The sequence below is a fragment of the Phascolarctos cinereus genome, unplaced genomic scaffold (genome assembly GCF_003287225.1).
Source record: "Phascolarctos cinereus isolate Bilbo 61053 unplaced genomic scaffold, phaCin_HiC Scaffold_2;HRSCAF=192, whole genome shotgun sequence".
NCBI lineage: Eukaryota > Metazoa > Chordata > Mammalia > Diprotodontia > Phascolarctidae > Phascolarctos > Phascolarctos cinereus.
This window is the reverse complement of record NW_027555625.1, coordinates 393,841,502-393,868,536: the sequence shown is the minus strand read 5'-3', so window position 1 is coordinate 393,868,536 and position 27,035 is coordinate 393,841,502. Positions and strand designations below refer to the sequence as shown.

The window sequence follows — 27,035 nt, the reverse complement described above, 5'->3', positions numbered from 1 at the left end:
TCTCAAATTAACTTGCATAGAATAACTAGCATTTATGTAGCACCTACTATATTCCAGGAACTTCACTAAAGGCATTAGAAATATTATCTGTAGAAATGTTGCATGCTTCCAAGTAGAATGTAAGTATCTTCCTCAAGGGCAGCAACTATTTTCCTGTTTTAGCTTTTTATCCTCATCACCTAGCATGTAGTAATTGCTTGATAAGTGCTTGTTAGATTGAGTGGGTATAAAGGATAGAGTGCAGGAGGACTTCAGTTAGAAAAATGTGTGTTCAAAATCCTACCTCAGAGTACTATATGAAATCATGAGTAAGTTGGTCAGTCTCCGTTTTTCCCAGTTGTAAATCAGACATAATACTTGAATTGTCTGTCTCATTAGGTTCTTGTGAAGAAAGCACTTTGATACCTTAAGGTGCTTTATGAATGTGAGTTACTGTTCAAAGTCCTTTGGTGTTTGCCCTTTGTCTTCTGAATAAAATTTAAATTCTAGGCCTCTTGCAGGGGTTTGAACGTTTTTTTTCCAAATAATTATTTTTTCAAGCAGTTTCCCCCCTCCCCATTATCAAGCTTTTTTTTTTACCATCGTCCACCCACTGAAAAAGAAAGAACTCTCCTATCATATAAGCATAAGCAAGCGAAACATTGGCCACATCCAAAATTATGTTTCTCGTTTTGCATTATTAGTCTATCACTTCTCTGCCTAACACATAGTAGGTGCTTAATAAGTCTTGATTGATGAGATGGACAGTATTCCTCATCAGTCCTCTGGAATCATGATTGATCATGGTGTTCACAAGAGTTGTAAGTCTTTCAGAATTGTAAGTTCTTGTGATATTGATGTTACAAATATAAATTATTCTGATTCTGCTGGCTTTACTTAGCAGCAGTTTTCTCTCAGGAATGGTCACTTTTCGTATAGCAGAATAGTATTCCATTATATTCGTATTATTCAGCCACTCCCCAGTTCATGAGCACCCTCAGTTCTTTGCCACCATTAAAAGAGATGTTATAGATATTTTTGTACATAATGCTACGTTTTCTTGTTTCCTTGATCTCTCTGGGGGTACTGCCTACTAGACTTATTAATAGGTCAGAGGACATGCACAGTTTATTAACTTTAAGGGCATTTTCCAAATCGCTTTCCGGAATGTCTGGACCAGTTAGTTCACGGTTGCATTAGCAGTGCATCAATGTGCCCAAAGTAAATCTGTCATTCACATTTTTGGTCAGCTTTGCCAAGCTGACTAGTATAAGGTAGAACCCCGGAGTTGCTTTGGTTTGCATTTCTCTAATTATTAATTATTTGGAGGGGTTTTGTTTTTTTTTCTTATGCCTATAAATGGCTTGGGTTCTTTCCTTGAGAACTGCCTGTTCATATCCTTTGACTACGTAGCAGTTGGGCATTGGGTCTTATGTTAGAAGTTTGAATCAGTTCCTGTTTATCTTAGAATTGATACCTTCATGAGAGAGACTCGATACACTTTCTTCCTCTCAGTTATATTTGTTTGTACAAAACCTTTTTAAGTTTATGTAATCAGACTTGCCTATCTTGTCTGCTGTGATCCTTTATCCCTTGTTGGGTCATAAACTCTTCCCCTGTTCATAGACCTAAAAGGTAGTTCCTTCCTTGTTCCTCTAATTTGCTCACAATGTGACCTAATCCAGGACATAGATCCATTTGGAGTTTTTCTTGGTATATAAAGTATGAGATGTTGGTCAAAATCTAATTTCTTTCATATTGCTGTCTAGCTTTTCCAGGAAATTTTTGTTAGATAGTGAGTCTTATATAACCTCTTGTGTTATTTTTTTTTCCATTTTGGTAATTATATTTAAATATCTGTTTCCTTCATCATCCTGTGTATTTAAAAACCTTCTGAGAATGGGTCCATAGACATCACCAGGTGGCCAAGAGGATCCATGACACAAAAAAAGGTTAAGGACCCTTCTCTGCATTCTAGCTCCCCTTATCTATCCACCTTTTACCTCTTTCTATTCCTAAATTCCTGACAAATTGGACTGCTTTCCACCCCCAATCATGTTGCCATCTTCTGTCCTGGTGCCTTTACTTATGCTCTTTGACCACCATGTTTGGATTACCCCTCCCCTCCTCATTTCTCTCTTCCCGCACTTTCTTTAGGGTCCATCTTATCCCAAAGTGAAAGGTCCCGTCTTCCTCAAATTTCTCAGCACTCTGCCCGACTTCCAACTTCCTTCATTCTATTCCATCTTGTACCCATATCATGCCCAGCTCCCAGTTAGGCTATAAGCTCCTTAAAGGCAAACATTTGTGTCTGTAGTGACTTACTACGGGTAGCATTTCATAGGATCTAGAGTTCAAGGAGACATTAGAGGTCATCCAGCCTGTCTCTCTCATTCTGTAGATAAGAAATCTAGATGTTTCATGAATGTTTGGAGCAGAGTGGTGGAAAGCAGGTCTGATTTGCAGTCAGGGAATCTGAACTTGAACTCTGGCCCTGCTCCTCAATACATTTGTGACCTTGGGACAAGTTACAATCTCTCTGAGCCTCAGTATCTGCAAAGATTTGGGGGGTTGACCTTTGAAGTTATCCCTGTGAAGTCACCATGCCCTTTGTGAGTTTGCATTTGGTTAAGAACAGAACTACCAGGAACAGTTAGCATTTAGCAGTTCTACTTAACTGAAACGCTTAAAGCTTCGATTTTAAATGCAATGAATTCAAAGGATGACAAGGTCATTTAGGCCTGAAGTAGGTTAGGACTAGTTTAAATGCTATATCTGTCCTCTCTAGATTGATTGGCTGGTCTCTGAGGAAAAGGCTGGAAAGAAACTTCCCAGGAATGCTCAATGCCCCGTTTTGTCTTGCTTAGGCCTTTAGCAGCAGGTGGTCTCTAAAGAAAGGACTCGAGCCACAAGGCCTGACAGTGGATGACAGGCTAGCCTTGAGTAACCTGGGAATAAAAGCCTGTAATTTGTCACACAAGGTTCAGTGAATATCTGCTGGGCTGCCAGAAGGAAGTGGTTTCCCCCTTATCAGTTATTGCTCTCAGCAGGTGGGTGTAATTAGAAAATTACTTATTAGAGGAGGAGCAGATGCAGTAGTCGGGACCAAAGTACGATTTAAGGATCCTAAGTAAGTAGCTCTGAGAATAAAACAAAATTCTGGCTTTGATAGGTGGCTTTGGTTTCTTTCACTAAGCTTTTTAGTAGCTAATGAACAGGCTGGTGGATAGACTTGAGTTTTATCTGACCCTTCCATTGGGAAATGACCACCTTTCTGGAAAGAATGTTGGTAATTTAAGAAATCAGCCTCATAAGAGGACCTCCAACTTGGAAAGGTTTTCAGATGATCATCTTCTGCTCTTGTCAGAGTTCTGGCTTCATGCTGCTGGGCCGTGCCCTCCCCTGGGCTTCTGCAGACAAATGAGGTGATAACATTCCAAAAGCAGGACCCTGACTCCTGGGAGCTTCTGACCCAGTGAGTTCTGCTTCAGTAAGTGTCTCTGGTCTCATCTTGCCTGAAGTGCAAAGGTAGTCTTATGGAGTGGAACTGGTAAGGCCCTTTCTAGCCAATCTGAGGATTCTGGTACCTTAGGAGTAAAGTGGTTAATTAAGAATATCTGTGTGTTTTTCTTCCCTCAGTTGGTAGAGAGAGATTTCACTGCTGAATTTGTGCTTACACATGTTTTGGCTTGTACTTCTCTTTGAATTAGTCAGGAATCAGTTAGCAAAACGTCATGTATTTATAAACCTCTGTTTTGCTTTGGGAAAATTGAGGTCACACAGCAAGTTATGGGCAGAGCCAGGATTAGAACCTGGGTTCCTGGACTCCTAGTTTAGAAGTTTTGTTTTAATTTTTTTTTTAATCTTTTCCCATTCACCAACTTGAACGTGCCTAGAGCCCTCCTGGCCCAGGCCTGTATTAGATGACTGACCCAGAAGGCCGCTGAACCGCTTTTCCATATGTACATGGTTCATTACTTTCCATCCCTTCTTAAGACCCCACCTCCAGCCAAGGTAGGATTTTACCCAGTGAAAGTCTTGGTGGCCATACCTCTGGGGGAACCTGGGAGCAGTAAGTGAACTGCATTTTTTCTTTAGTACTTTGAACACAGGCTTGTCAGTTTATATGATAATGCCGACTGTTGACTTTGGAAGAGTTGTTCCAAGGACATTATAACTCAGGCACTGAGAATTTTGCAAACAATCTGTTTCAAAAGCAAATACTCACCTGTAATGGTCTCTCTGCTGCCATTCAGTTAGTCACCAAGAAGGAAGTAGGCATTATCATCCTGACTTCTGTGAATGGGAAGATCAAGACAATCTATCTGGCACCTTGGTCAACTCCATGGAGGTTTAGTAATAAAGCTGCTAGGAAGGCTGAGGCTGGAGAAGCCTGAAGTAGCCAAGCTGATCCTCCCTAAGTCTGGCATTGAAAGGGGAGGTGGAGGTGGGGGTGGGGGAGGGTGGGAGGGGCGTGAGAACAAGACTTTGTAAGGGAACAGGTCAGAGCTCCCAGGCAGATAGATCAGTGGTGGGATTGGCCTGTGAGTAGCCCCTGTACTTCACCAGAGACTCAGTCTCTGAAAAAATACGTTCTTTGTGATATAATAAAAGCTAGCATTTATTTAGTGCTTTAAGGTTTGCAAAATATTTGACTTATCTCCTTTGATAACTTTGTGAATTCGTTCAAATGTTTTCAGCCATGTCTGACTCTTTGTGCACCCATTTGGAGTTTTCTTGGGAGAGATAATGGAGTGGATTGCCATTTGCTGCTCCAGCTTATTTTGCAGATGAGGATACTGAGGCAAACAGGGTTAAGTGACTTGCCCAAGGTCACACCCAGTTTCTGAGGGCAGATTTGAACTCGGGAAGATGAGTCTTCGTGACTCCAGACCCAGTACTATAGCCACTGTGCCCCCTAGCCACCCTAACTTTGTAAATTATGAGGCCCTAAAGAAGAGGAAGCTGTTATTATCCTGAGTGAGTTTGCTGTTCCCACACAGAAAAAGAATTTCTAAAAATTGCATTTATTTGAAAGGCACTTCTAAACCATTTAACTGTTGGGTTTTCCCCCTCAATTACAGTGAGACAGAACCAGATCCAGTGGTCTGTTTGCAGGAGAAGGCAGGGTGGGTGGTTTGAAATTCTATCAGTCGTGAACTGGAAAACAAGCTCTCCCCTTTATTCACCTCTTAGCTCTATTTATGCTTTTTCATGCCAGCAAAGGTCAGAGCCTCTTTTTCCTAGTGCCCCTTGAGTAATTATATGGTTTATTTTGTAACTGAATCCTTCAAAGTCAAAAGTAAGCCATCCTCAGGAGCTGCCATCTGTGCAGGTGGGTAGGTCGCAGGAAGTGTTCTCTAGAACGCTATTACTCTAGATTTTTCACATTCTTGGCATTGGACAGGGCCCCCCAGACCTCTGTATGGTCTGAATTTAGGTCATTTCAACAAATACTTACTGAATATGCCCACTGGGTTTGTTTGCAGTTTTTTTGTGTCTTTTTTTGGTGGATGGGGAACAAGGATGGAGCTGGTACAAAGACGAGAGAAGAAATTAGGGGCAGTTAGGCGGTGAAATGGATAGAGCACCAGCCTTGAAGTCAGAAGGACCTGAGTTCAAATTTATCCTCAGACCAAATACTTGACACCAGCTGTGTGACCCTGGGCAAGTCACTTAACCCCAATTGCCTAAAAAAAAAAGAGAGAGAGAAGAAATTATATGTATATAAATACAGTCTGTGGAAGATAAGGCTGAAACGCAGAAAAACACAAGACTTGATTTAATAATTTTTTTCCTTCAATATGAACTATTTATGGATGTTCTAAAAAAAAAATTTTGACTTGGGACAATACCACAAAAACTTGATCGTTCAAGCAAAATGTGAGACTTGATAAAATTATACCCCCAGATCCAGAATAGAAAGGTGTAGGCTTATGGGAACTAGGTTCAGTCTTGGAGGCCTCTCAGTAATCATTCTTCAACTTGGGCTCCCCAACCAGGATTTCTCTTGAGAAAATTGGAATTTGGCCAAGATGTATGTCTCCAACAAAAAGTGGCCATAGGCTACCTTGCAAGCATTCAAGTTAACAATATACTGAATAAAGATGACTTTATGTAAGAACAGAACATTAAGCACAGCAATCTCACAACAAGACTCCTGCACAGTCAGAACGAGTCTCCTCTGTCCAGTCTGCCTCCACTTACCTTGGGGTTGAGCCCCACTCCCAAAAAAGAAAGCACTTGGGCCTGTCAAAGAGAGTAAAACCGTCTCTTCAGCCCAACTCTCTAGGAACCTCAGATTCCCCTTCCCAGGGAGGAAAAAGCCCTTGATAAAGAATGGGCCCCTTTTCTCCTTGACTTGCACGTCTATAAAACTCACAGTGTAGTAAAGAGCAAATCCAGGTTTGTTTCTCCATGTTATGTTTCTATCCCTTGCTGTTCCTCTGCCTTGCCTTCTCCTTGGTGCAGCGACTTTTCCTACCCCTTCTTTCCAGAAGGCCTGGTCTACAGACGGCTCAGTTTCTATTGTACCTGCATTGTACGTGTGTTCTTTCCTATAGCTGGGCGAATTGGATAGGCCAGGAGTCAGGAAGACCGGAGTTCAAATCCAGCCTCAGATACTTCCAAGCTGTGTGAGCCTGGGCAAGTCACTTCTGTTTGCCTCAGTTTCCTCATCTGTAAAATAGGGATCATAATAGTACCTACTTCCCAGGGTTGTTGTGAAGATCAAATGAGATAATAATTGTAAAGCGCTTAGCACAGTGTCTGACACATAGTAGATGCCATATAAGTGTAATCTCTTATTATGAAGATAATGATGATGCCTCCTTCACCTGCTAGGGCTCTTGGAACACCTTTATTTCTTATGCTCTGAGTCAGGATCCCTGGGATCTGATGTGACACACTAGATTCTATCACGTTGACTTCTGACAAATCTCCTAGCCTCTGCATGCCTTATTTTCCATGTCTGTTAAATGGAAATATTGAGGGAGGTTCATGTTAGCAAACCTTTTAACTCTCTGTGGATATAATACTGTACTAAGGGCTCCAGCTGCCACAAAGAAGCAGCAGAGACCTGGGCCTCTAGTGGCCTTTATTTGCCCTTTTAGTTCAGGGGTTTTTGGTGTTGGGGGCCCCTTTGGCAGTCAGGCAAAGCCTATGGACCGAGACCCATCTCAGTAAGGATTTTTAATTCATAAAACAAAAAAGCATAGCATTACACAGGAAGGCAATTATATTGAAATATAGTTATAAAAATATATTTTTTAAATTCATGGACCCCAGATTAAGAACTCCTAAATGAAGAGAAGATACGTACATGAAATCATTAGGATGAATATAAATGTGCCTGATTGCAGAATATAAGCTTCTCTATGAAAATACGGAAAGTAGAACCATAAAACTCACAGATGGTCACGGTTTTTTTGTTTTCTGTTCTTTGTTACATTGAAACGTTCATGTTTCTTGATTATTGAAAAGTTAATGTTTGTCAGTGTTTAATAATAAAACAAAAATTTTAATTTTAGAATAATGTAGAAGGAATTCTGACAAGAGTAAAGATCTTCATGAGCTCTGACATTAGTCATCAAATATTTGAGAAGAGAAAAGGGTTGCTCCCGAAGGTTTAGATACAAACTTAAGACATCAGAATTGTTACAATTATACCTAACATTTACATAATGTTTTAAAGGCTTGTAGACCACTGTTAAATCCAGAGTCCTATGCGATTGAACACTATCTGCTTTATTCACATTTTGCAGATGGGGAACAGAGGCTCCCATTAAGCCAACTGTTACTGTAAGAGGCAGAATTCAAATCCATGTCTCCCTGGATTTCAAGTCCAGCATTCGTTTTCGATGGCCTTTTATTGTTGGCTATAATGAGATTTCCGGAAAGAAAAGTAACACATAAGAGGTTTTTTTTTTTTTACAGCTTACAAAATACTTTCTCTTACAACAACTCAGTGAAGTGGTAGTGTAAGTAGCCTCATTTTATGGGTGAGGAAACAGCCTAAGGAACTACATGACATAGCTAGGCAGAATTGGGGGTTAGGACAAGTTCCCAGACCCCAAATTCAAGGCTCTTCCCACTAAGGCTACCTTTCATTCCCCTGGGGTCTGGAAATATGCTTAATTTCTGCCTCTGGGAGAACTTCCAGAGAAAGAGGATTTAATATCCCTGCCTAGGACTAACAAGCATGACTTGGCCTGGTTCCAAACATTAGGTTTCTAATGCAAGGAAATAGGGAGACACTTCCTGAAAAAGAGTAAACAGAGGACTTGTTGCTTATGTTTCCAGTGGTTTGGGTCTTTTACAATTGGTTAGAACCACGGTGCTGAGGAGGCGCTGGGTCATGGGCTTCGAGGCCCCTGTGTTTTCATATAACTTCAGTCTGTGGCCAGAGATGACCCCAAAAATCTTGTTAGCAGTTTCTCAGATGTCATTGGTCATATGAGAGTAGGGTTATAGTGAGCTCCTACTCTCTCTATGAGCAAGGGGAGAAGAATGCATGGGCTTGAGAGGGAGGAAGTAATTTAGTGTGACTACAGGATTAAATTAGGGGTATATGGGGTGTTCAAGAGGGAGCTCCGGTGTGAAGGCTTGCCTAGCCCTTTTCAGGGCTGCTCATCCACATTTGATGTCTCCCTGGCACTCACCTCTCACCTGTGGCTCCAAGAAGCTGCAGCATATGCAGCAGCCACACCCCAGTAAACCAACTGAGCAGATGGAGTAACTGACAGGCCTCAAACCTGTGGGTGAGTTAGGGGGTGGCAACCCCAAGAATGAGAAGACTTTGCCCAGTGTAATGGGTGGATGAGAACAATTTGTTCCAATGGCCATGAAGCAGGCACTGTGAGCACTTAGAGCTTGGTTAGACGTCAAAGACGCCAAGATCGTCCGCTGCATCCCGGATGACTGGATGAGAGAGGGAGGCTGGTGACTTTGTGCAGCTCTCCCTCACTTAAATACAGTTCTCAGTGATGTCCCTGATTCTCTTTGAAAGCAGAGAATAAACAACAACAATAATAACAGAATTGAATTAACTGAAGTGCCTGACAAAGGGTATTATGATGTCAGTAATCTCATGGATTCTGTGATACTAGTTTACAAAGTCCTTTTGAATTTGTACATTATTAAAAAAAATCAGCCCTTCTAGGGCAAGTATTATTTCACTTTTGTGGGGTTTTATATCACCAGTATATGGCATATGATAGGTGGTTTTAAATGCTTGCTTAATTGAATACTTGATTACTTTTTATCTTCTCAACACTAAAAAATATACCAGACAAGTTCTAATCTGTCTTTTACCCGATGGAAACATAAACAGAAAAGGGGAATTGACTTGTCCCCCCAACATAGATAGCCAGTGGTGGTGAAAAATCAAATCCAAATCTGACTTCCAGTTCACTGCTCTTGACACTCCTGGGAAGGCCTACTCAAAGTTGTCCTAACCATTTCTTCTTTTTCTTTCTATGTTTCTTTTTTTTTTAAAGGAAGCTGGGAGAGGTAGGGATAGTATAGAAAAAGAAAAGAGGGGTCATTAAGACATCTTTTTTTTTTGTAATGCTTGGAAGAGACCAATAGGAATGCCAGAAAAAACCTCAAAGGACAGTTTTGAAAACTACAGATTAAACTTATAAACTTTAAAAAGAAAGACTTTTATTTTATTTTATTAAAGACTTTTAAAAAAACATAATAAAGACCTGTAGTTTCACATGCAAGCCTCCTTTTCTGTTCTTTGTATGTGGAAATGCCTGCTTTATTTGGTGTTGATTTTTTTTTTTAAACACGCTCTGTAATGTGGTAATAGTGCCGTGGCAGAGATAACTCTTTACTGAGAACAAGTCTTTCCCCCCCCTTGCTTTATAGAAATGTCATGCTGAGTGATGCAAGCATAGATGGGGGAGTGGGTACACAGTGTGCCACAAGCTGTTCTAATGATGACAAGTCCGTTTTTCTTACCTTTAATCTGAAAGTTTCCACATGAGGTCGGTCATTGTTGCACATGCTGTTACTTCACGTCTCGCTACTTTTATTTCTATCTCTTGCGCAAATGTCAGATGTGACGCAAAATGTGGAGCTGCATGGGAAGTTCAGTACTTTTTAATGATGATAGTGGCCTGCATTTTATACACAGCCCTTTAACTTTTGCAAAGCACCTTAAGTTGCTTTCTCTTAAACCTCACAGTAGCTATGTGATTGGAGGGACTATAGGCATTACCATCCTCATTGGACAAACGAGGACCCTGAAGTTCAGAGAGTAGAGTGTGAGCTTCTTGAGGGCAGAGACTGTCTTTTGCCTTTTTTATGTATTCCCCGAGTTTAGCACAGTGCCTCGTGTGTGGTGGGCACTTGATAAATGTTTATTGAGCGACTGAGAGATTAAGTAATTTGCCCATGGTTACAGTTAGTCATTGTGAACACAGGTTTTCCTGACTCCAGTACTCTGTACACCATGTCTCTTTTTGAAAGAGGTATTCAGGGACAGCCAGGTGGCACAGTGGATAGAGCACCAGCCCTGGAGTCAGGAGGACTTGAGTTCAAATGTGACCTCAGACACTTACTAGCTGTGTGACCCTGGGCAAGTCACTTAACCCCGATTGCCCCACTAAAAAAAAAAAAGAGGTATTCAGAATGAAGGCCAAAGGATGAAGATGAGGCGTAATCTTTAGTGCAAGGGGAGGCTGAAGGTTAACAGTTTTGAGGTATAACTTTAGCACTTCATATAGCTGTAGCAGAATCACTGATGTAACCAGGAATGCTGCAATTCTAGTATGTGATTGATCATCTGCTGTGTCCCGTGTTAATTCCAAAGTGCAAAGAACCCTGGATGTGTGTGCAGCTAGGACCTCTCAAAGAGTCTGCTTGGAGTCCGTGAAGGTGGGAGCGACCATACTAGACTAGGAGTCAGAGGATTAGGGTTCGGAGGCCCTGGTGTTAATTTACTTAGTCTGACCAGTGAACTCTTTAAAGACCAAAACTGCTTTCATTTTTAGTTTGTGTCTTGTCTTGAATCCCTAGCATCAGGCACAGAGCTTGGCATGGAGTAGTTGAATTGAATTTGACTGTAAACAGATCACAGCACCTTTGTGCCTACGTTTTCTTATCTGTGAGTATACCTGCCACTCTTGCTAAATCACTGGGATTCTGAGGATCAGATGAACTTATGCAGGGGAAAACGTTTGTAAACTCACTTTAAAATGTTACATGAAATGTAAGGGGATTTGGGATACAATACTTTTCATTCCTTGAAACGTTTGTCCGAAGATTAAGAAAGAAAAATAAATTATTAGTGTTACTCTCTAACCTGATTGACCTTCAGTAATAGATCTAGTCCTCCACTCCTAGGAAAAGGGAGTTGATGGAGGCAGGACTGTGGAAATCAACATTCTAGGCACCGTTGTGATCTCACAGACACCAGCCTTTCAAATATAACTTTTTTTGGCCCTCTCAGTCAATCAGTAAACACATTTATTAAGTGCCTACTGCGTGAGCCACTGAATGGCTCAGTGAATGGAGTACTTGTCCTGGAGACAGGGAGACCTGAATTCAAATCCAGCTCAGAAACTCCCTGGCTGTGTGACTCTGGGTAAGTCACTTAACCTCTGTTTGCCTTAATTCACTGGGGAAGGAAATGGCGAACCACTCTTATCTTTGCCAAGAAAACCCTGTGGCCAATATTGCTACAGGGTCATAAAGAGTGACAAGACTGAACAACAGCCATTGTGCCAGGCACTGTGCTAAGCACTGGTGATACAAAAAGAGGCAAGCTCAAGGAGCTTACAGTCTAATGGGACCTGGAACTCTCAGTTAATACACAGTATCTGTGTAGAAATTCTTAGGTGGATCAGGCTGTGGATGGAAACTGATTCTTAATTATCCAGTGCTTCTGGGTTTAATCATTATGTTATTACACTACGAACCAAGGATTCTAGTGAGGATGCCACAGAGCTACCCAGCAGATAAGTATTGAGTTTTATTGAATTTTTTCATTGTACTGAGGCCTTCAATCAGACGGTAGTGACAGCAAGAACATTTTCCATGTACTTTTCTGAAAGTGTTGACCTAATTTCAGCCTTATGACTTCTCTCATTTGGAAGCAAGGGGAAAAAAACAAACAAACAAACGTTTTTTAGAGTTGTGAAAAGGAGGAGGGGAGAAGCTTAGTGCTTAAATTCAGAGTTAGAAAGAACCAACATCTCTCCCAGCAGGAGAGTTTGAAAGACCCTTCCAGGGTCAGAGAATGAGTTTGGTAAAGTAGAAAGCACCCTGGTTCCTGAGTCAGAGGATCTGGGGATGAAGAAATACTTACTAAATGCTTTTTACCATCTGCCAAAAATTGTGCTCAGCTTTGGAGATACAGATACAAAAGCTTACATTGTAATTGGAAAGACAACACACACAGAGGAGTGGTGGCCAGGGGGAGGGGAATTTTGGTACACAAAGTTACAGAGATGGTGAATGAAACCATAAGGGTTCATGGTTACAGAAGAGGGGAAAGTGGAGAATACACATCCATGAGTGGGACCTTCCTGAAGTAGTGGGAGAAGCAGTCAGCAGTAGGGGTGAGGATTGGGATGGCTGGGCAGCAAGATGGTCGGGTTGTCTGGGGAGGGTATAACCAGAGTAAGGCATGAAGAAATCTGGTCTCTGACACTACCATCTTGGGTAAATCATTTCACTTCCCTAGACCTCAGTTTACTTATCTGCAAACCAATCATTTAACAAGCATCTATTAAGCACCTGTGTGCTTGGTGCTAGGGATATATAATACCAAGAATGAACAGATCTCAAGGATGATTTACTCAAAGTAAATCTACTCACAGTCACCACTCTAGTTCATGCCTCTGTCTCTTACCTGGACTATGGCAATAGCTGTCTGCCCAGCCCCCTTGCTACGGTCTCCCAGCCTCCTCTAAAAGCTGCCAGAGTGCTCTCCTAAAACTCAGGTGGGCCCATGCCACCCTCCTGCTCAGTAACTTGTTACTACTACCTCTGTTCCAGCATCTTAAGCCTTTCCCAACTCGATCCCTTCCTGCTTTTCCATTCTTCTTACACTTTTGCTCTCCTGCATGCATGCCGTGATCCAGCTTTATTGGCCTCCTTTACACGATAGAGTTTGTAACTTGCCCAACGTCACCCAGGTAGAAAGTGGCAGAGCCACTCCTCTGATACCAACTCTTAGGATCTTTCCATTTTATACTGCATTCTGGCATTTGACATCCACCTGACATATTTGTCTCACCTCCAATTTCAAGAGTTTTTCTAAAAGAAAAAGCAACCCAGCTCACTGTATGTCTGAGGCCTGGAGGAATGGGTCAATGAATGTAAAAATTCATTAAAGCGTTTACTAAGTGCAAAGGGCGTGCTTTGAGGACATATTTGAAGACTCACATTTTATCTCTGCCCTTGATTACGTTCCAATGCTAATGGAGGGCCAGGAAGGGAGATAACAGCTGGGAAGTCCCAAGGATGTGGATGGAAGCACCTGGGCAGTAAATTGATAGGCCCTTTCTTGGGCCCCAGTAATTAGTGTTGATTGCATCCGAGTGTTTGGAGCTAAAGATGAGGGAAGAGAGGATACTAGGGTACCTAACCTTGACTGGGGTGAAGAGGGGGACGGTGAGGCATTCCAGCCTTCGCTAATACTAGGACGTGTAGAGGCAGCACAGCTCCCACACCTGCCTGCCCTTGTTCATTTTAGAGCCTGAAACAGATCTTTTGTGTTGGTTAGAATTCCCTTGTCTTCAGCTGACATGCAGGCACTTAAGGTAATGCCCTGGATACTTGGACACAGTAAAGAGAGAAGCTTTGGGATAGAAGTGAATGAGTTTGGGTTTTTAAAGAGAAAGGCCTACCACAGTGGACCCCACTTTCCACCTCTGAATACTCTGAGCCTCAGAAATGCTGATTCCCTGAGCTAGGTAACAGGGTTTTTATGATTGGATCATAGTTTAGAGGTGGAGGGGAAGGGAACTACCTCTTTTTTTTTTTTTAAGTGAGGCAGTTGGGGTTAAGTGACTTGCCCAGAGTCACCCAGCTAGGAAGTATTATGTGTCTGGGGCCGGATTTAAACTAAGGACCTCCTGACTCCATGCTTCCATCTGGAAGGGCTGTTGTTCATGTAAAAAGTCTATATTCTTTCAAAATCTTCTCTATTTACTTAGAAAGCTTCTACAGTTCATGAGGAAAGCAAACAATTTATCCACTTATGGCAGCCATCCTGGGGGGTATCTAGAGATGCTTTGGTTATGGGAACAAGGAAAAGAAGAGCCGAAAGAGACCAGTATAATCAAAATGGAAGAAATGGAAGAGACAAACGATTTAGAATTTGGTCCTGCATAGGGAACTTTTAGGCCTCCAGTGGTCACTATAGGGTTATCCAAGAAGGAACATCTTAATTTTTAAAGGAAAGATTTCTATTGGGTCTTGTACAATAACTGCTTATTGCAGGATTTTAAAGCTCAGAAAGGGTTATATTTGGTGCAATGATTCTCAAAATTTTTGGTCTCAGGATCCCTTTATGCTCTTAAAAATTATTGAGGACCCCCAAAAGATGTTTTATTTGTGTTGGTTATATCTGTTAATATTTTCCATATTCAGAATTAAAACTAACAAATATTTTTAAATATTTACTAATTTAATAATAAATATTTAATAATAAAAGTATTGGCGTTAATGCTGTTGTTTTACATATTTTTGTAAATCTCTTTAATGTCTTCTGGGTATTGTGATATGTTGTTTTAGTTGAAGTATATTAAGAAATTTCAGCCTCATAAAGATGTACGGTTAGAAAAGGAAAGAATACTTTAATTGGCAAATGTCATATGATAAAAATAGTTTTGGCATTGAGAATTCCCTGAAAGGAACTCTACTTCACCCCCAACCCCTCCTGTCCCAGGAGTCTGAGGATGATACTTGGGAGAACCACTGATTTAATTCATGCCCTCATGGTACACTTGAAAAACCCATTGTACACATGAATTACAGAGAAAGCCTCAGAAGTCATCAAGGCCAAGCCACAGAGGAATCTTCTTCAGAACACTTAGTCTTCACTAAAGACCCCTAGGGATGGGGAGCCCAATCAGTAAAAATTCATTAAACATCTGCTATATGCCAGCCATTTTGGTGGATGCTGAGGATTCAAAGACAAAACGGAAAATGTCCCTGCCCTCAAGCCTACCTTCTTTTGAAGGAGACAGACGTTTATACAAGGTAATTGGGGAGAGGGGAGGGGATTAGTCACTGGAAGGCTTCGTGTAGGCGGTGCTTGAGCTGAGTTTTAAAGGAGACTAGGGATTCCAAGGGAAGAGGAAATGGCATTTCATTTTTGGTCCTTGTATGCCCATCACCTAGCAGGGCACCCAAGTACACAGACACATAGGTACTTAAGAATTGCTTGTTGATTGATTGATTGCGGACTTGGGAAACAGGAGGCCATGTTTGTGGATACATTTGTTGTTGTATCTGACTCTTCATGACCCCATTTGGGGTTTTCTTGGCAAAGATACTGGAGTGGGTTTCTGTTTCTTTCTCTATTGTTGGTCCATAGAGTACATGAATATAAGTCTGGAAAGCTAGGTTGTGAAGGGCTTCTGGTTCTAAATAGATGAATTTCCAATTGATCCTAGAGATAATAGGGTGCCCTGGAATAGAGGAATGATGTGATCAGAGCCATGTTTTACGTAACAAATCCTTTTATTAAGAGGATTTGTTCTTTGAAATTTGAATTCAGTCAAAGGGCCACACTTGAGGGCCTAGAGAGTCATATATGGCCTTGGGTTCCCCACTCCTGGTCAGACCTGTGCTTTAAGAAAAGTCACTTTGAAAGCTGTGTGGAGGATGGCATGGAGAAGGGAGAGAACTGATGTAGGTAGACTCATTAGGAGTTATTACTTTACTCTAGGTCCTCAGGATGGTGGTTGTGAGAGTAAAGAGGAGATAGATTCCATAGATATTGTGGTTGTAGAAATGACAAAATTTAGCAATTGATTGGTTAAGGAGTCAAGGATAATTACAAAGCTGTGAGAATAGTCGTACCCTTGACAGAAATAGGGATGTCTTTGGGAGGAGCATGAGTCCTTTTGGGGAGTGTGTGAGATGCCTATAGGGTATCCAGAAAGAACGGATTGCTGGTGAAGTGGGGCAGGAGCTCCTGAGAGAATCCAGGGCTTTATGCATAGATTTGAAAAGTCATCATTAAGTGAGAAAGTATAGTCAGATAAGAGAAGGACCAGGACTGAGTATGAAGGTACACTTAGAGTTTGGGGACATGTTGTGATTCTAGCAAAGGAGACTTAGAAAGAGCATTCAGAAATAGAGGAGAAACACACGAGCAGTGACACCAAAACCCCAAAAGGAAAGAGAACCCACAGGGAGTGAGGGCTAAGGAAAAGCCTTCAGAATAGATTATTAGAGGTCATGGCTAACTCTGGAGAAAGCAGTGTCAGCAGGTAAGATTGGAAGCCAGATTGCAGGGACTTAGAGAGTAAGAGGACAGTGAATGAAGGCAAACAATTTTTTCTAAGAGCTTGACCATGGAAGGAAGAAAAGACGTAATGCAATGTCTTGCATTATGGAGGGGATGCTAGGGTCTGGTAAGGATTAGCCTGGTAGGGTGTGCTAAGGATTATTTTTTAAGGATGGGAGGCAGCTTGGTTACGTTTAGGCCCACCAAGAAAGAATCATAAATAGGGAGAAGTTGAACATTAGAGAAGGAATAGGGGTTAGTGGCCCAGTGAGTAAAAATAAGGGGATATTTGCCACAGGTAATTGTTGAGATAAAAATGACAAGATTTGGCAGCTTTTGGATAGATGGAGATCACCCAGTGGGGTGAGGCAGAGTGAGGATGAAAGGATAATTCCAAAGTTGTGAACAGTGACTACAAGGATGGTGGAGTGCTGAAGAGAAGATGGGATTAAGGGGTGTGGGTCTGTGTCTGTGTCTGTACGCCGTGGCAAGTAAAAGTTTGAGCTGAGGTCAAGGGGTTTTGAGATGTAGAGGAGTAAACGGCCTCAATTTTATCAGAAAAGTGTGAGGCAATGTCCTTAGCTGAAGGTAGGACAGGATATTGTGAGAGGCTTGAGGTTTGGAACAGCCTCTTTGGGGAGAGAGATAGAAAATTGACTAGGAGGGCAAAAAAGGATTGCCTTCATTCCGTGAAGGCCAAGTTGAAGATCAGATAACGTAGACTTATAATGAATACAGTCAATATGGTGTCCTGACTTCCTCCAGTTCCCACTGTCTCCTCCCAAGGTAATAACTTCTTTGATTTTGGATAGATCTGATTCTTAGGAAGTTTTCTCTCTCTTCTTTTTTAATGTTTTATTTTTTTTATTTTATTTATTTATTTATTTATTTGCTTTGGTGAAGCAGTGGGGTTAAGTGACTTGTCCAGGGTCACACAGCTAGTAAGTGTTATGTGTCTGAGACCAGATTTGAACTCAGGTCCACCTGACTCCAAGGCCAGAGTTTCATCCACTGTACCACCTAGCTGCCCCTGGGAAGTTTTCTCTTAATCAGACTGAAATCTACTTCACCTTCCACCCACCGTGACCCTATGTGTCAGAAATTAAAATAGATTAAAATTAAATAGATTAAAATAGAGATAAAAAAAAAGTCATGCTTTCATTTTACTGGGAGGATCAATAGAAATGCAGATAAGTATAATGCATGAGATGGAAACGATGGCAGGGGCAGGGGGACAAAGGAGATGCCTGGATCTCGAGCTCTAGGAAAATTTGAGGATGGAGACTTTGAGCTTGAATAGGGAAGGCTTTATAGAGGAAGTGGTCAAAGCTTCGAAGGAAGGTAACAAATTTGAAAGGCAGAAACGAAGAAAGGATTACATGCCAGGTGTATAGAGCGCGGCTATAATTCGCTAGTAGTCTAGGCTTGAATCCAGAGAGTTCAAGCCGGGTCATGTACAGTAAAGCCTCACAATCAGGTTGTGGCCAGATTGGAATACTAAGATAAGGTCTTTGTATTGTTTTTATCCAGGGGAATCATTGATAAGTTTTTTGATGCGGATGTGGCCAGGCCAATGCCTTTTAGAAAGATTTTTTTGCCAGCTGCCAGAAGGATAGATTAGAGAAGGGAGAGGTTAAATACCAGTTAGGAGGCTGTTGTAATAGACCCAATAAGAGGTTGTGAGGTCTTGACCTTAGGACAGTGACTTTGTAGAAAGCTGGGAATAGATTGGAAAAGATGTTATGGAGGTAAAAAAAAAAGATGAGAAGACAGGATGTGATCATTGATCATTTTATGGAGAATGAGTAAGAAGGGAAGACTCAAAAGTGATTCCTAAGGTTTTGAATCCGGGTCAATGGGGAGAGGAGCTATTTTGGAAATGTCACATGCCAGATGGTAGAGATGGTCAGGGAGCCGTGGAAGTTACAAGTCAGGAAGGTGTTCAAGAGAGAAATTAGAGCTGGATAAATAAACCTGGGAATCCTCTTTGTAGGAAAAATGATTGAACCTATATAACCTGCCAGCATCCCAAAGGAGGGGAAGAATAGAGAGAAAAATCCCTCAACCATCCTGAAAGATAGAGTTGACTCCTTCTCAGTGAAAGGCAGAAGAGAACTGACGCCCTGACGTTCAGTGACTTGTCTGAGGTCCAGTACCTAGTGTGGGACAATATTCAAAAACAGGCATGCTGATACTGTGTGTGATATTTCATATGCTGCACCATCTTCTTTATCTAGTAATCTCCTTTCAAGTTTCCTATCAATATAGGGGTCCCAAAATGTCTTTCTATGGAGATTAGACTTATCTATGAGATAGCTAAATAAATCATTAATCTGAGAAGCTTGGGGCCTTGACATTTGCCCACCATTTCACCCTTAGGACTTCTTGCCTTTCCTTGCTCAGCCTTTCAGCCATCTAACTTTGTTTTTCTAGAGCATCTTAAAAGAGACTGTCTTGATTTCATTATTTGTATCCCCAGAGCTTAACACAGTCTTTGCCCTTAGTAAGCTCTTAATAAATGCTTTTTCATTCATTCATTCATATATAAAATGGTTAATGTGGAGAGCCAGGTGCAGAAGTTTTCCTGCAGGAGGTGGGATTTTATCCCTTTCTGAAGGTATCTGTGACTAAGTTGCCCAAGAAATCTTAGCAGTAGAAGAGACCATTGAGATCTAGCTTGTGGGCAGAGGTCATCTCAGAAGTGTGTCCAAAAGATAATCAGATGCAGTGAAGAAACCCATTTTAACCAGCACAGGGAATAGGAAATCTATAAGCCTCTGTGAGCGCCCTATTCCCTTTCCTAGTCTCCCTCCCACTTTTGACCCTGACGGCCTCTGTGTAAGCCTTTTGGGGGAAAAGCTCTGCTAAGTCACTTTGTTCCCCTGTGGTTACTGCATTTGCTGGTAGCTGACTGCTAAATGCGCTTCTAATCCTAGTAATTGCTTTGAGGGCTAACTGGGTTGAGGAGCTGCCCTATTGTCTCTCAAATCCAGGCTGCTTTGCAAAAAAGGATATTTGTTTGAATTGAGACAGTCTTCAAAGAAACTTGGTTTAGAAGTCCAGAGGTACCTGAGAGTCCCAAACTCCAGAGAGCAAATGCCTCTGTGACATCTTCATGTCCTGGCTCAGGCCTGGAAACCCAACCCTGCAAAATGGCCTTAGGGCAATTCTTAAATCCAAATGAAGCCCAGAAACTTGGTTTTAAAATATTTTGATAAAACAGTATTTCAACAGAATTGATTTCCTTCATAATCGTATGTGTTTTATGCATTTGAAATCCTCATTCTGAGGTATCCCTAGGTTTGCTTTACCAGACTGCCAAAGGGGTCAATGACACACAAAAAAAGTTAAGAACCTCCTCAGCCTTAAGAGTATGTGAGGTTGGGGGCAGCTAGGTGGCACAGTAGATAGAGCTCTAGCCTAAGTTCAAATCCAGCCTCAGACACATGACACTTACTAGCTGTGTGACCCTGGGCAAGTCACTTAACCCCATTGCCTCATCAAAAAAAAAAAAAGTACGTGAGATTGAAGTCAAGAGGCCAGAAAGTTGACCCACCAATAACCAAAATGGTATCTTCTTTTTTTCTTTTTTCTTTTTCTGAAGACCCAATTTGTTTTCCCGTTTGGGTAAATAAATATATAGCCCTCTACAGAAAAGACAACATGGTATTGTGAAAAGAACACTAAATGAACATCGAAGCAGAAGACCTGGGTTCCAGCCCTAGTGCTATATGACCTTGGTCAGGTCACAGAGCCTCCCAGAATTGTTTCTTCGTCAGTAAAATGGGAAGGAGACAGGGCAGCTAGGTGGCTCAGTGGATAGAGCTAGAGTTCCGGCCTTAGAGTCAGGAGGACCTGAGTTCAAATCTGGCCTCAGACACTTGACACTTACTGGTTTGTGACCCTGGGCAAGTCACTTAACCCTGCTTGCCTCACCAAAAAGCAAAAAATATAGAAATTTTTAAAAATGGGAAGGAGGGGTTGTAAGACTCTCCAATATCCCTCCTAAGTGTTGACATTCTGACTCTGGGTAAGCTCTGGTAAGGAAAGGTCAATGTCCCTTGGATTGGAGCATCTATTTCCCGTTGAAAACAGTTTCAGAGATGTCTGTAGTTGAGAGGACAGGTTTTTATTCAAGGTTCTGTTTCTACAAAGATTGAGTGCCTAACATGTGCATCACAGTGTGCTAGGCAGGTAAACTAGAGAAGACAAGGAATGTTTTTATTTTTGTCTCTGTAAAACAAACATGTAGCCCAGTGCCTAATGCTTAATAAATTTAAAAGTCTGTTGAATTCACTTGCTACGTATGTTTAGTCTTCTGATTTCATGAAGCTTATAATCTAGCAGAGTATAAATGTCATTTATATATGTTTCTTGGTACATAAACATATTTCAGTCTGTTGCTATTACAAGGGAGATTTTATATAGTTTCAATTAATTATCTTTAAACCTTTATAATAATGTTTAATTGTCATGAGTTACAGGTTAGAGGGGGTCAGCCACAGTGGTACTATATGTACAAAGATCCCTTCTTACTAACAACAAAAATAAATTTACTTGTTAAGTTCTGGAGGAAATAAAAAATGAGTAAGACATGCTCTTAGCCTTTACAGAGTCAATAAATCAGTCGGTGAACATTTATTAAGTGATTACTTACATGATAGGCGAGTACCAGAGCTACAAAGAAAACCAAAAAAAGTCCCTGTCTTCCACTGGGAAGGGGGCTGAGGGGTGGGGATGACATATGTACATATATTTTTAATGCATGCGTGTGCACACACACACAGAGTATATGTCTCACACACAGTATGTATGTATGTATGTATGTATGTATGTATGTATGTATGTATGGGGCAGCCAGGTAGCCCAGTAGACTGGCCTGAAGTCACTTACGACTCAGTTCTTCCTAACTATCCACTGTACCACCTAGCTACCCCAGAGGCCCAGAAAAGTTAAGTAACTTGCCCAACAGCATCGAAGCAGTAGGTAGTAGAATGAGAGTTCCAACCTAGCTCCTTCCAACTCCAAATCCAGCACTTTATCCACTACACCAAGCCGCTCCTCTTAACTACCCATAAAAGGAAATTGATTTGCCAAAGATCACATCATGGCAGCTATAACTGGAACCTGGCTCTTCTGACACCTAGGCCAGGGTGATGCCCACTATCTAAAATCACTAGGTACTTGGTTTGGAAAGTAATTGATTTCTAGCCTGGCGCAGTGGCCTGTATGAGGCAAAATCCATCTCCTGATCTCCTAGGACAGATTTTTGCCTTCCTTTCAAAAACTGGATTATTTTCCCTGAACACATTTTGATGGTGGGAGTGTTAGATTTGAAGTGTTGGATTAGATTGTGAGCTCTTGAGGGCAAAGACTGTCTTTTGCATAGTGCTATGATGGAGGGGGCAGGTGTGTTTGGGTGGAATGGTTTACCGAAGAAGACAAAGCAATCTACCCAGGGTTATATAGCTAGGCAGTAGCAAAGCTAGGAGTTGAGGCCAGGTCCTTTCACTACAAAATCCAGGCTTAAACCCAAATACTCTTGCCATTTGTAATGCACTGAAAAGAGGCTTTGGAAGATGAGGACCTGGGTTTCAGTCCCAGTTCTTCTGTTTATCCACTTGTATGACCTTGGACTTCAGGTTACTTAACCTTTCTGGATCTCAGTTCCCTCATCTGTAAAATAAAGGTGTTATAGTAGATGAACTCTTAACATCTCTTCCAGTTTCAAAATGATGACTCTAAATCTGCGTTAATCATTTAACTACTTCCGTGCCACCTCCTACTATAATTTACTATAATAACCAGAAAGTCTTGGTTGGTCCTAGGTAGCCATCATTCATTCTCAGAACATTAGCTTGCTGGATGTTTCTTGTGAACCAGGCAGCAAAATTAAGCTTTGGGTGCTCTCGTTACACACCCCAGGATTCTCATCTTCTCCCCTCTCATTATTCCCCCAGGAGCTGAAGCTGCCCATCTACAAAGCCCAGTCCCCCCTCCTTGAGAGCCGAAGGTATTTTGTTGACTTAGTTTCCGTCCTGAGCAACCACTGTAAGATCTGCCCCACGGCCAGACACCTGGCTGTCTACCTGCTGGACCTCTTCATGGATAGATACAGTGTGACTGCAAAGCAGCTGCATATCGTGGCTGTCGCCTGTCTTTTGCTAGCAAGTAAGTGGAAACCTCTCGCCTCTGTTTTTTCCCATTGTCTTTCTTCCTGGAGCTTGGAGGGGGGATGGATCTCTATACTTCCTCTCCTCACATCACTCCACCCCTCCCTTCCTGCTTCCCAGGCTTAATCACCAATATTCAGGCCCTTTGCATGACTTTATAAAGTAATTGATTGGAGAGGATTGTATACTATACTCACTTAGACCCAGAGTAGGGGGAGAATGGGAACCACTCTAGCTAGTGCTGGAAGTGGGGAGGAACCTTTGATCTCTAATTAAACATCTTTAGGAACTCAGCTGAATTTTTTTTTCCTGACCTATGACAAGCATTACCATGTAACAGAGGTACAGTCCCTGGTGGGGCTTACACTTTTCCAAAAATGTTACAAGAAATATGGGGCATCTTTGAACATCTGGGCAGTTAGGTGGCACTGTGGATAGAACACTGGGCCAGAAGTCAGGAAGACCTGAGTTCGAATCCAGCCTTAGACACGTACTAGCTGTATGACCCTGGCTGAGTCACTTAACCCTGTTTGCTTCAGTTTCCTCACCTGTCAGATGAGCTGGAAAAGGAAATGTCAAACCATTCCAGTATCTCTGCCAAGAAAACTTGAAACATGATCGTGAAGAGTAGGATGAGACTGAAATGACTTAATAAACAAATGTAGTGTAGGGACAGGAGTCGCTACAAGGATGGTCGGGGGACTCTTTCTTGAAAGAGATGAATTCTGCACATCTGTTTCATGATACCATTTCTTTAGTCTTCAGCGTTCTCTCTTTGATGTAGAGGGAGGACCTAGCCTCTTTGTCTCAGAGAAAATGGGGAATTTCTAGACCACAGTCTTATTTGCTATACAGAGTACATCTATTGGAAGGGAGCTAGGCTTAGGGAAATAGAGCTTTTTATGTATTTCTAAACCAAAAAGCAGCTAACTCTTCTCACTCTTCCCCTCCCCGTCCTCATTCATAGTAAGAAATGAGCCTAGCTTCCGGGGCTGCACCACCTGGACCATGCTGCAGCTGTCTGAGCAGCTCTGCATCGTTGTTGGGGGCTGAATCAGAATGGTGTTTTGGGGGGTGGGGCGGGACAGAGTTAGGTTTCAGCAGGGCTACATGAGCCTTCCCTCTGAGCGTCTGTTTGTGAAGCTAAGAAGGGGAGTATGTTGCTACTGTGGCTGAGTAAAGGGGGAGGGAAATGGAGGAAAGGAGTTGGGGGAGACGATTCAGACTGAGAGGAAGACAGAGTATACATATGTGTCTGAGGGCTGGAGCCAGCCTGAGGCAGGAGAAATTGACTTTGGGGGGCACCTGCCATATGTTGTCATTGCCCAGGGAAAGAAAAGTTTCCATGACAGCCCCGAAATCCTATTCATTCCTTTTCCCTTCTGCCTCCGCAGACTGTCTTGCTCCCACGTGGGTCGACAGGCTACCAACTAGGAAGTGTTGAGCTCAGCTTCCCCTTTATTTTTTTCAAGAAGACGCCTTGTTTTTGGCTTCAGGTACTTCCATCCCACTGTCAGATCGTGATCTTTTATAAAGGCATCCTTCAACCAGTCTGGCCACAGAAGGCACCCTGCCCTTAAAGGGCAGGAAGGAGGCCTCTCGGCATAGCAGGTCTTCAGGAGCCAATCCTGAGGAAATTCAGGAAAGCGCTGGTGAACATTGCTGAAGGTGCATCTGTTTGCAGAAACAGCTGGTTTTCCTCCGTCTAGATTCTAGCCTTGGGTCTCAAGGTAGAGGCAACTAGTAGAATCAGACTTTTAGACTTAGAGGAGACCGGAGCTCTAGGACATGTTTGTTTTATACATAATGATGAATGACATCAGAAATTTGTATAGCCTTTATAATACTTACAAATGGGCTTTACAGATTTTGTGTCATTAAACTCTCACTACAAGCTGAATAGTTGTTACAAGTAGTACTGTCCCCATTGTACAGGTGAGAAGGCCAGATAAAGAAGTGACTTGCCCAGTATTACACAGTTAGATGATGGCAAAATGAGGATTAGTTCTAAAAAGGCATTGTGGATGAGTGAGTAGAGTGCAGGACTTTAGGGCCGAAACTGGGTTCAGTCCTTTTTCAGATAGCTAACAGGTGTGTGATCCATCTCTCTGGGCTTCATTTTTCTCATCTGTAAAATGGGAGGATTGGACTCCGTGACTTCTAAGATTCCTTCTGACTCTACATCTGTGGTCCTGTGACGAGAACCCAGGCCTCTTGAATTCCAGGCCTTTGGTGTTTTCTGCTCTGCACAGTACCATTGCTTGCTTGTCCCTCCAGAGCCTTTCCTAGCTATGTTGTCGTTCATTCATTTTAGTAGTGTCCAATTCTTTGTGACCCTGTTTAGGGTTGTCTTGGCAAAGATAATTGAATGATTTGCTATTTTCTTCTCCAGCTCATTTGACAGATGAGGAAACTGAAGCAAGTTTAGGTGACTTGCCCCAGAGTCACACAACTAGTAAGTGTCTGAGGCCAGATTTGAACTCAGAAAGATGAGTCTTCCTAATTCCAGGGCCAGCACTCTATCCACTGGGACACCTAGCTGTCCTTCCTAGCTATACCCCTCCCCTAGACAGACTTTCTGCATTGGGTTTGTGGAAAGTAGGGAGATACTATCCCTAGAAAATGGCCAAGGTCTACAAGGCCAACTCAGAAACTAACAGAAGGCACAAATCTAGAGCTGAGCCACTCTCAGGGGATTCTAGATGCACAACTGGAAGGAACCTTAGAAATGATCATCCGGGGGCAGCTAGGTGGCGCAGTGGATAGAGCTCCAGCCTTGGAGGCAGGAGGACCTGAGTTCAAATTTGACCTCAGTCACTTGACACTTACTAGGTGTGTGACTCTGGGCAAGTCACTTAACCCTGAAGAAAAAAAAGGAGATGATCATCCAGCACCCAATTCCCCACCCTCACTTTACAGATGAAGAGCCTGAGGTCCAAAGACCCAGAAACTTGCCCGGTGTCATGCACTGATGCAGAATTTGAACCCAGATCTTGCTGACTCTGCCTATTTTATCACACTGCTGTGATACTTTAAAGTGGTCCTACTTCTAACTGTGACAGAGGGAACCTGGCTCGGTGCTTTAGTGTGTGTGGTTACTTGCCACGTGAGAAGAGTAGGAAGGCATTCTTGACTTCTAAGCATCGTGCATCTGCACAAAATGATAGGTGGCTTCGGTGGACTCGGGCAGATATTCCAGGGGTAGTGAGGTGACGGGGAGCTCTCTTTAGGCCTGAAGTGACTTCCCCATCCACCTCTCAGAAAATGATTCTGTCCTTGGACATTTTGAAAGGTCTCACTCCTCACTTGCTTGTGGCTTCACATAAGCTAAGTAGATCTTCCCGTTTCTCCTTAAAATTTGATTGTTAGAAAACCTGTCTCTTAAATGCCACTGATTTCACTTGAGAAACTTTTGGAACCATAATAAGCTCCTTTTGCAAGAAGCTATTAAGATAAATGTGTGTCTTCTGCCCCCATTCCTATATCCCTCTCTTTGGACTCTTGGAAGTTTCTGCTTTTCCACTGTGTCTTTGGATAAGTTGGATTCGTGTGTCACCTTGCTTTGACTTGAAGGGACACGAGGGGGAAGAACTGAGGGCGGGGGGTGAGCTCTCAAACAGAATGAGAGGGTTAATGGTTCCTTAAATAGGAGATCTTCAGGGACAGAGATTCCAATAAAAGGTACTGCCTGTCTCACTGGTACATCAGTGTCTCTAAAGCCTCTAGGGGGCAGCCTGTCTTCTTCCCCCAGTAACCTTCCCTTTTCCTTCCCCCTTCCTCACCTTGATTGCTGTAAGAGGCCTGGCTTGAGGCTTAGAGGACTTGAAAGCAAGCTTAATCCCTTTCTGGTGGGTAGGAATGAACTAACGGGTGGTTTTCATCAGATTGCGGTAGCTTTCCTTGAAGGGATAATGATGAACTAGGGGAGGGATGTCAGTTTTGTTTCTGGAAGGCTGATTGAACGCTGCCCTAGATCCTTTCTCCAGGGGCACATCTTTTTATGTTCTATTGAAAATGCCTTTGATTTACGTAAAAAACGACAGTGACGAACACCAAATCTGTGAGGGAACATGACTTCAGACCCAGAGATAGTTAGCCCCTGTAGGAATTTTTGTTTTTAAATTTTAAACCTAGTCACAAATCAACTGAAATATTCATTTTTTTAAAAAGTCATCTGGTGTTTGTTGTTCAGCTGTTTTCAGTCTTGTTGACTCTTCTGATCCCATTTGGGGTTTTCTTGGCAAAGATACTAGAGTGATTTGCCATTTCCTTCTTCAGCTCTTTTGACAAATGAGGAAACTGAGGCAAACAAGGTTAAGTGACTTGCCCAGGGTCATTCAACTAGGACAGATTTAAACTCAGATCTTATTGACTCCAGGCCCAGGACTCTGTGCACTGGGTTTTCTAGC

At 42.3% G+C, this 27,035-nt stretch overlaps 1 protein-coding gene across 2 annotated transcripts in view; it reads left to right on the top strand.

Moving 5' to 3' along the window:
- The window catches only part of CCNJL (cyclin J like), a 50,479-nt gene that overhangs the window by 5,706 nt on the left and 17,738 nt on the right, over positions 1-27,035 (top strand). The window contains exons 1-2 of one of the 2 annotated variants that reach the window (XM_078150539.1): positions 17,107-17,239; positions 22,414-22,624. In XM_078150539.1, coding sequence (XP_078006665.1) covers positions 22,558-22,624 — 67 coding nt within the window. In that variant the 5' untranslated portion in view covers positions 17,107-17,239; positions 22,414-22,557. Of the gene's footprint in view, positions 1-17,106; positions 17,240-22,413; positions 22,625-27,035 lie in introns of those variants that run through there. The other variant, XM_020992394.2, reaches the window with a different exon arrangement.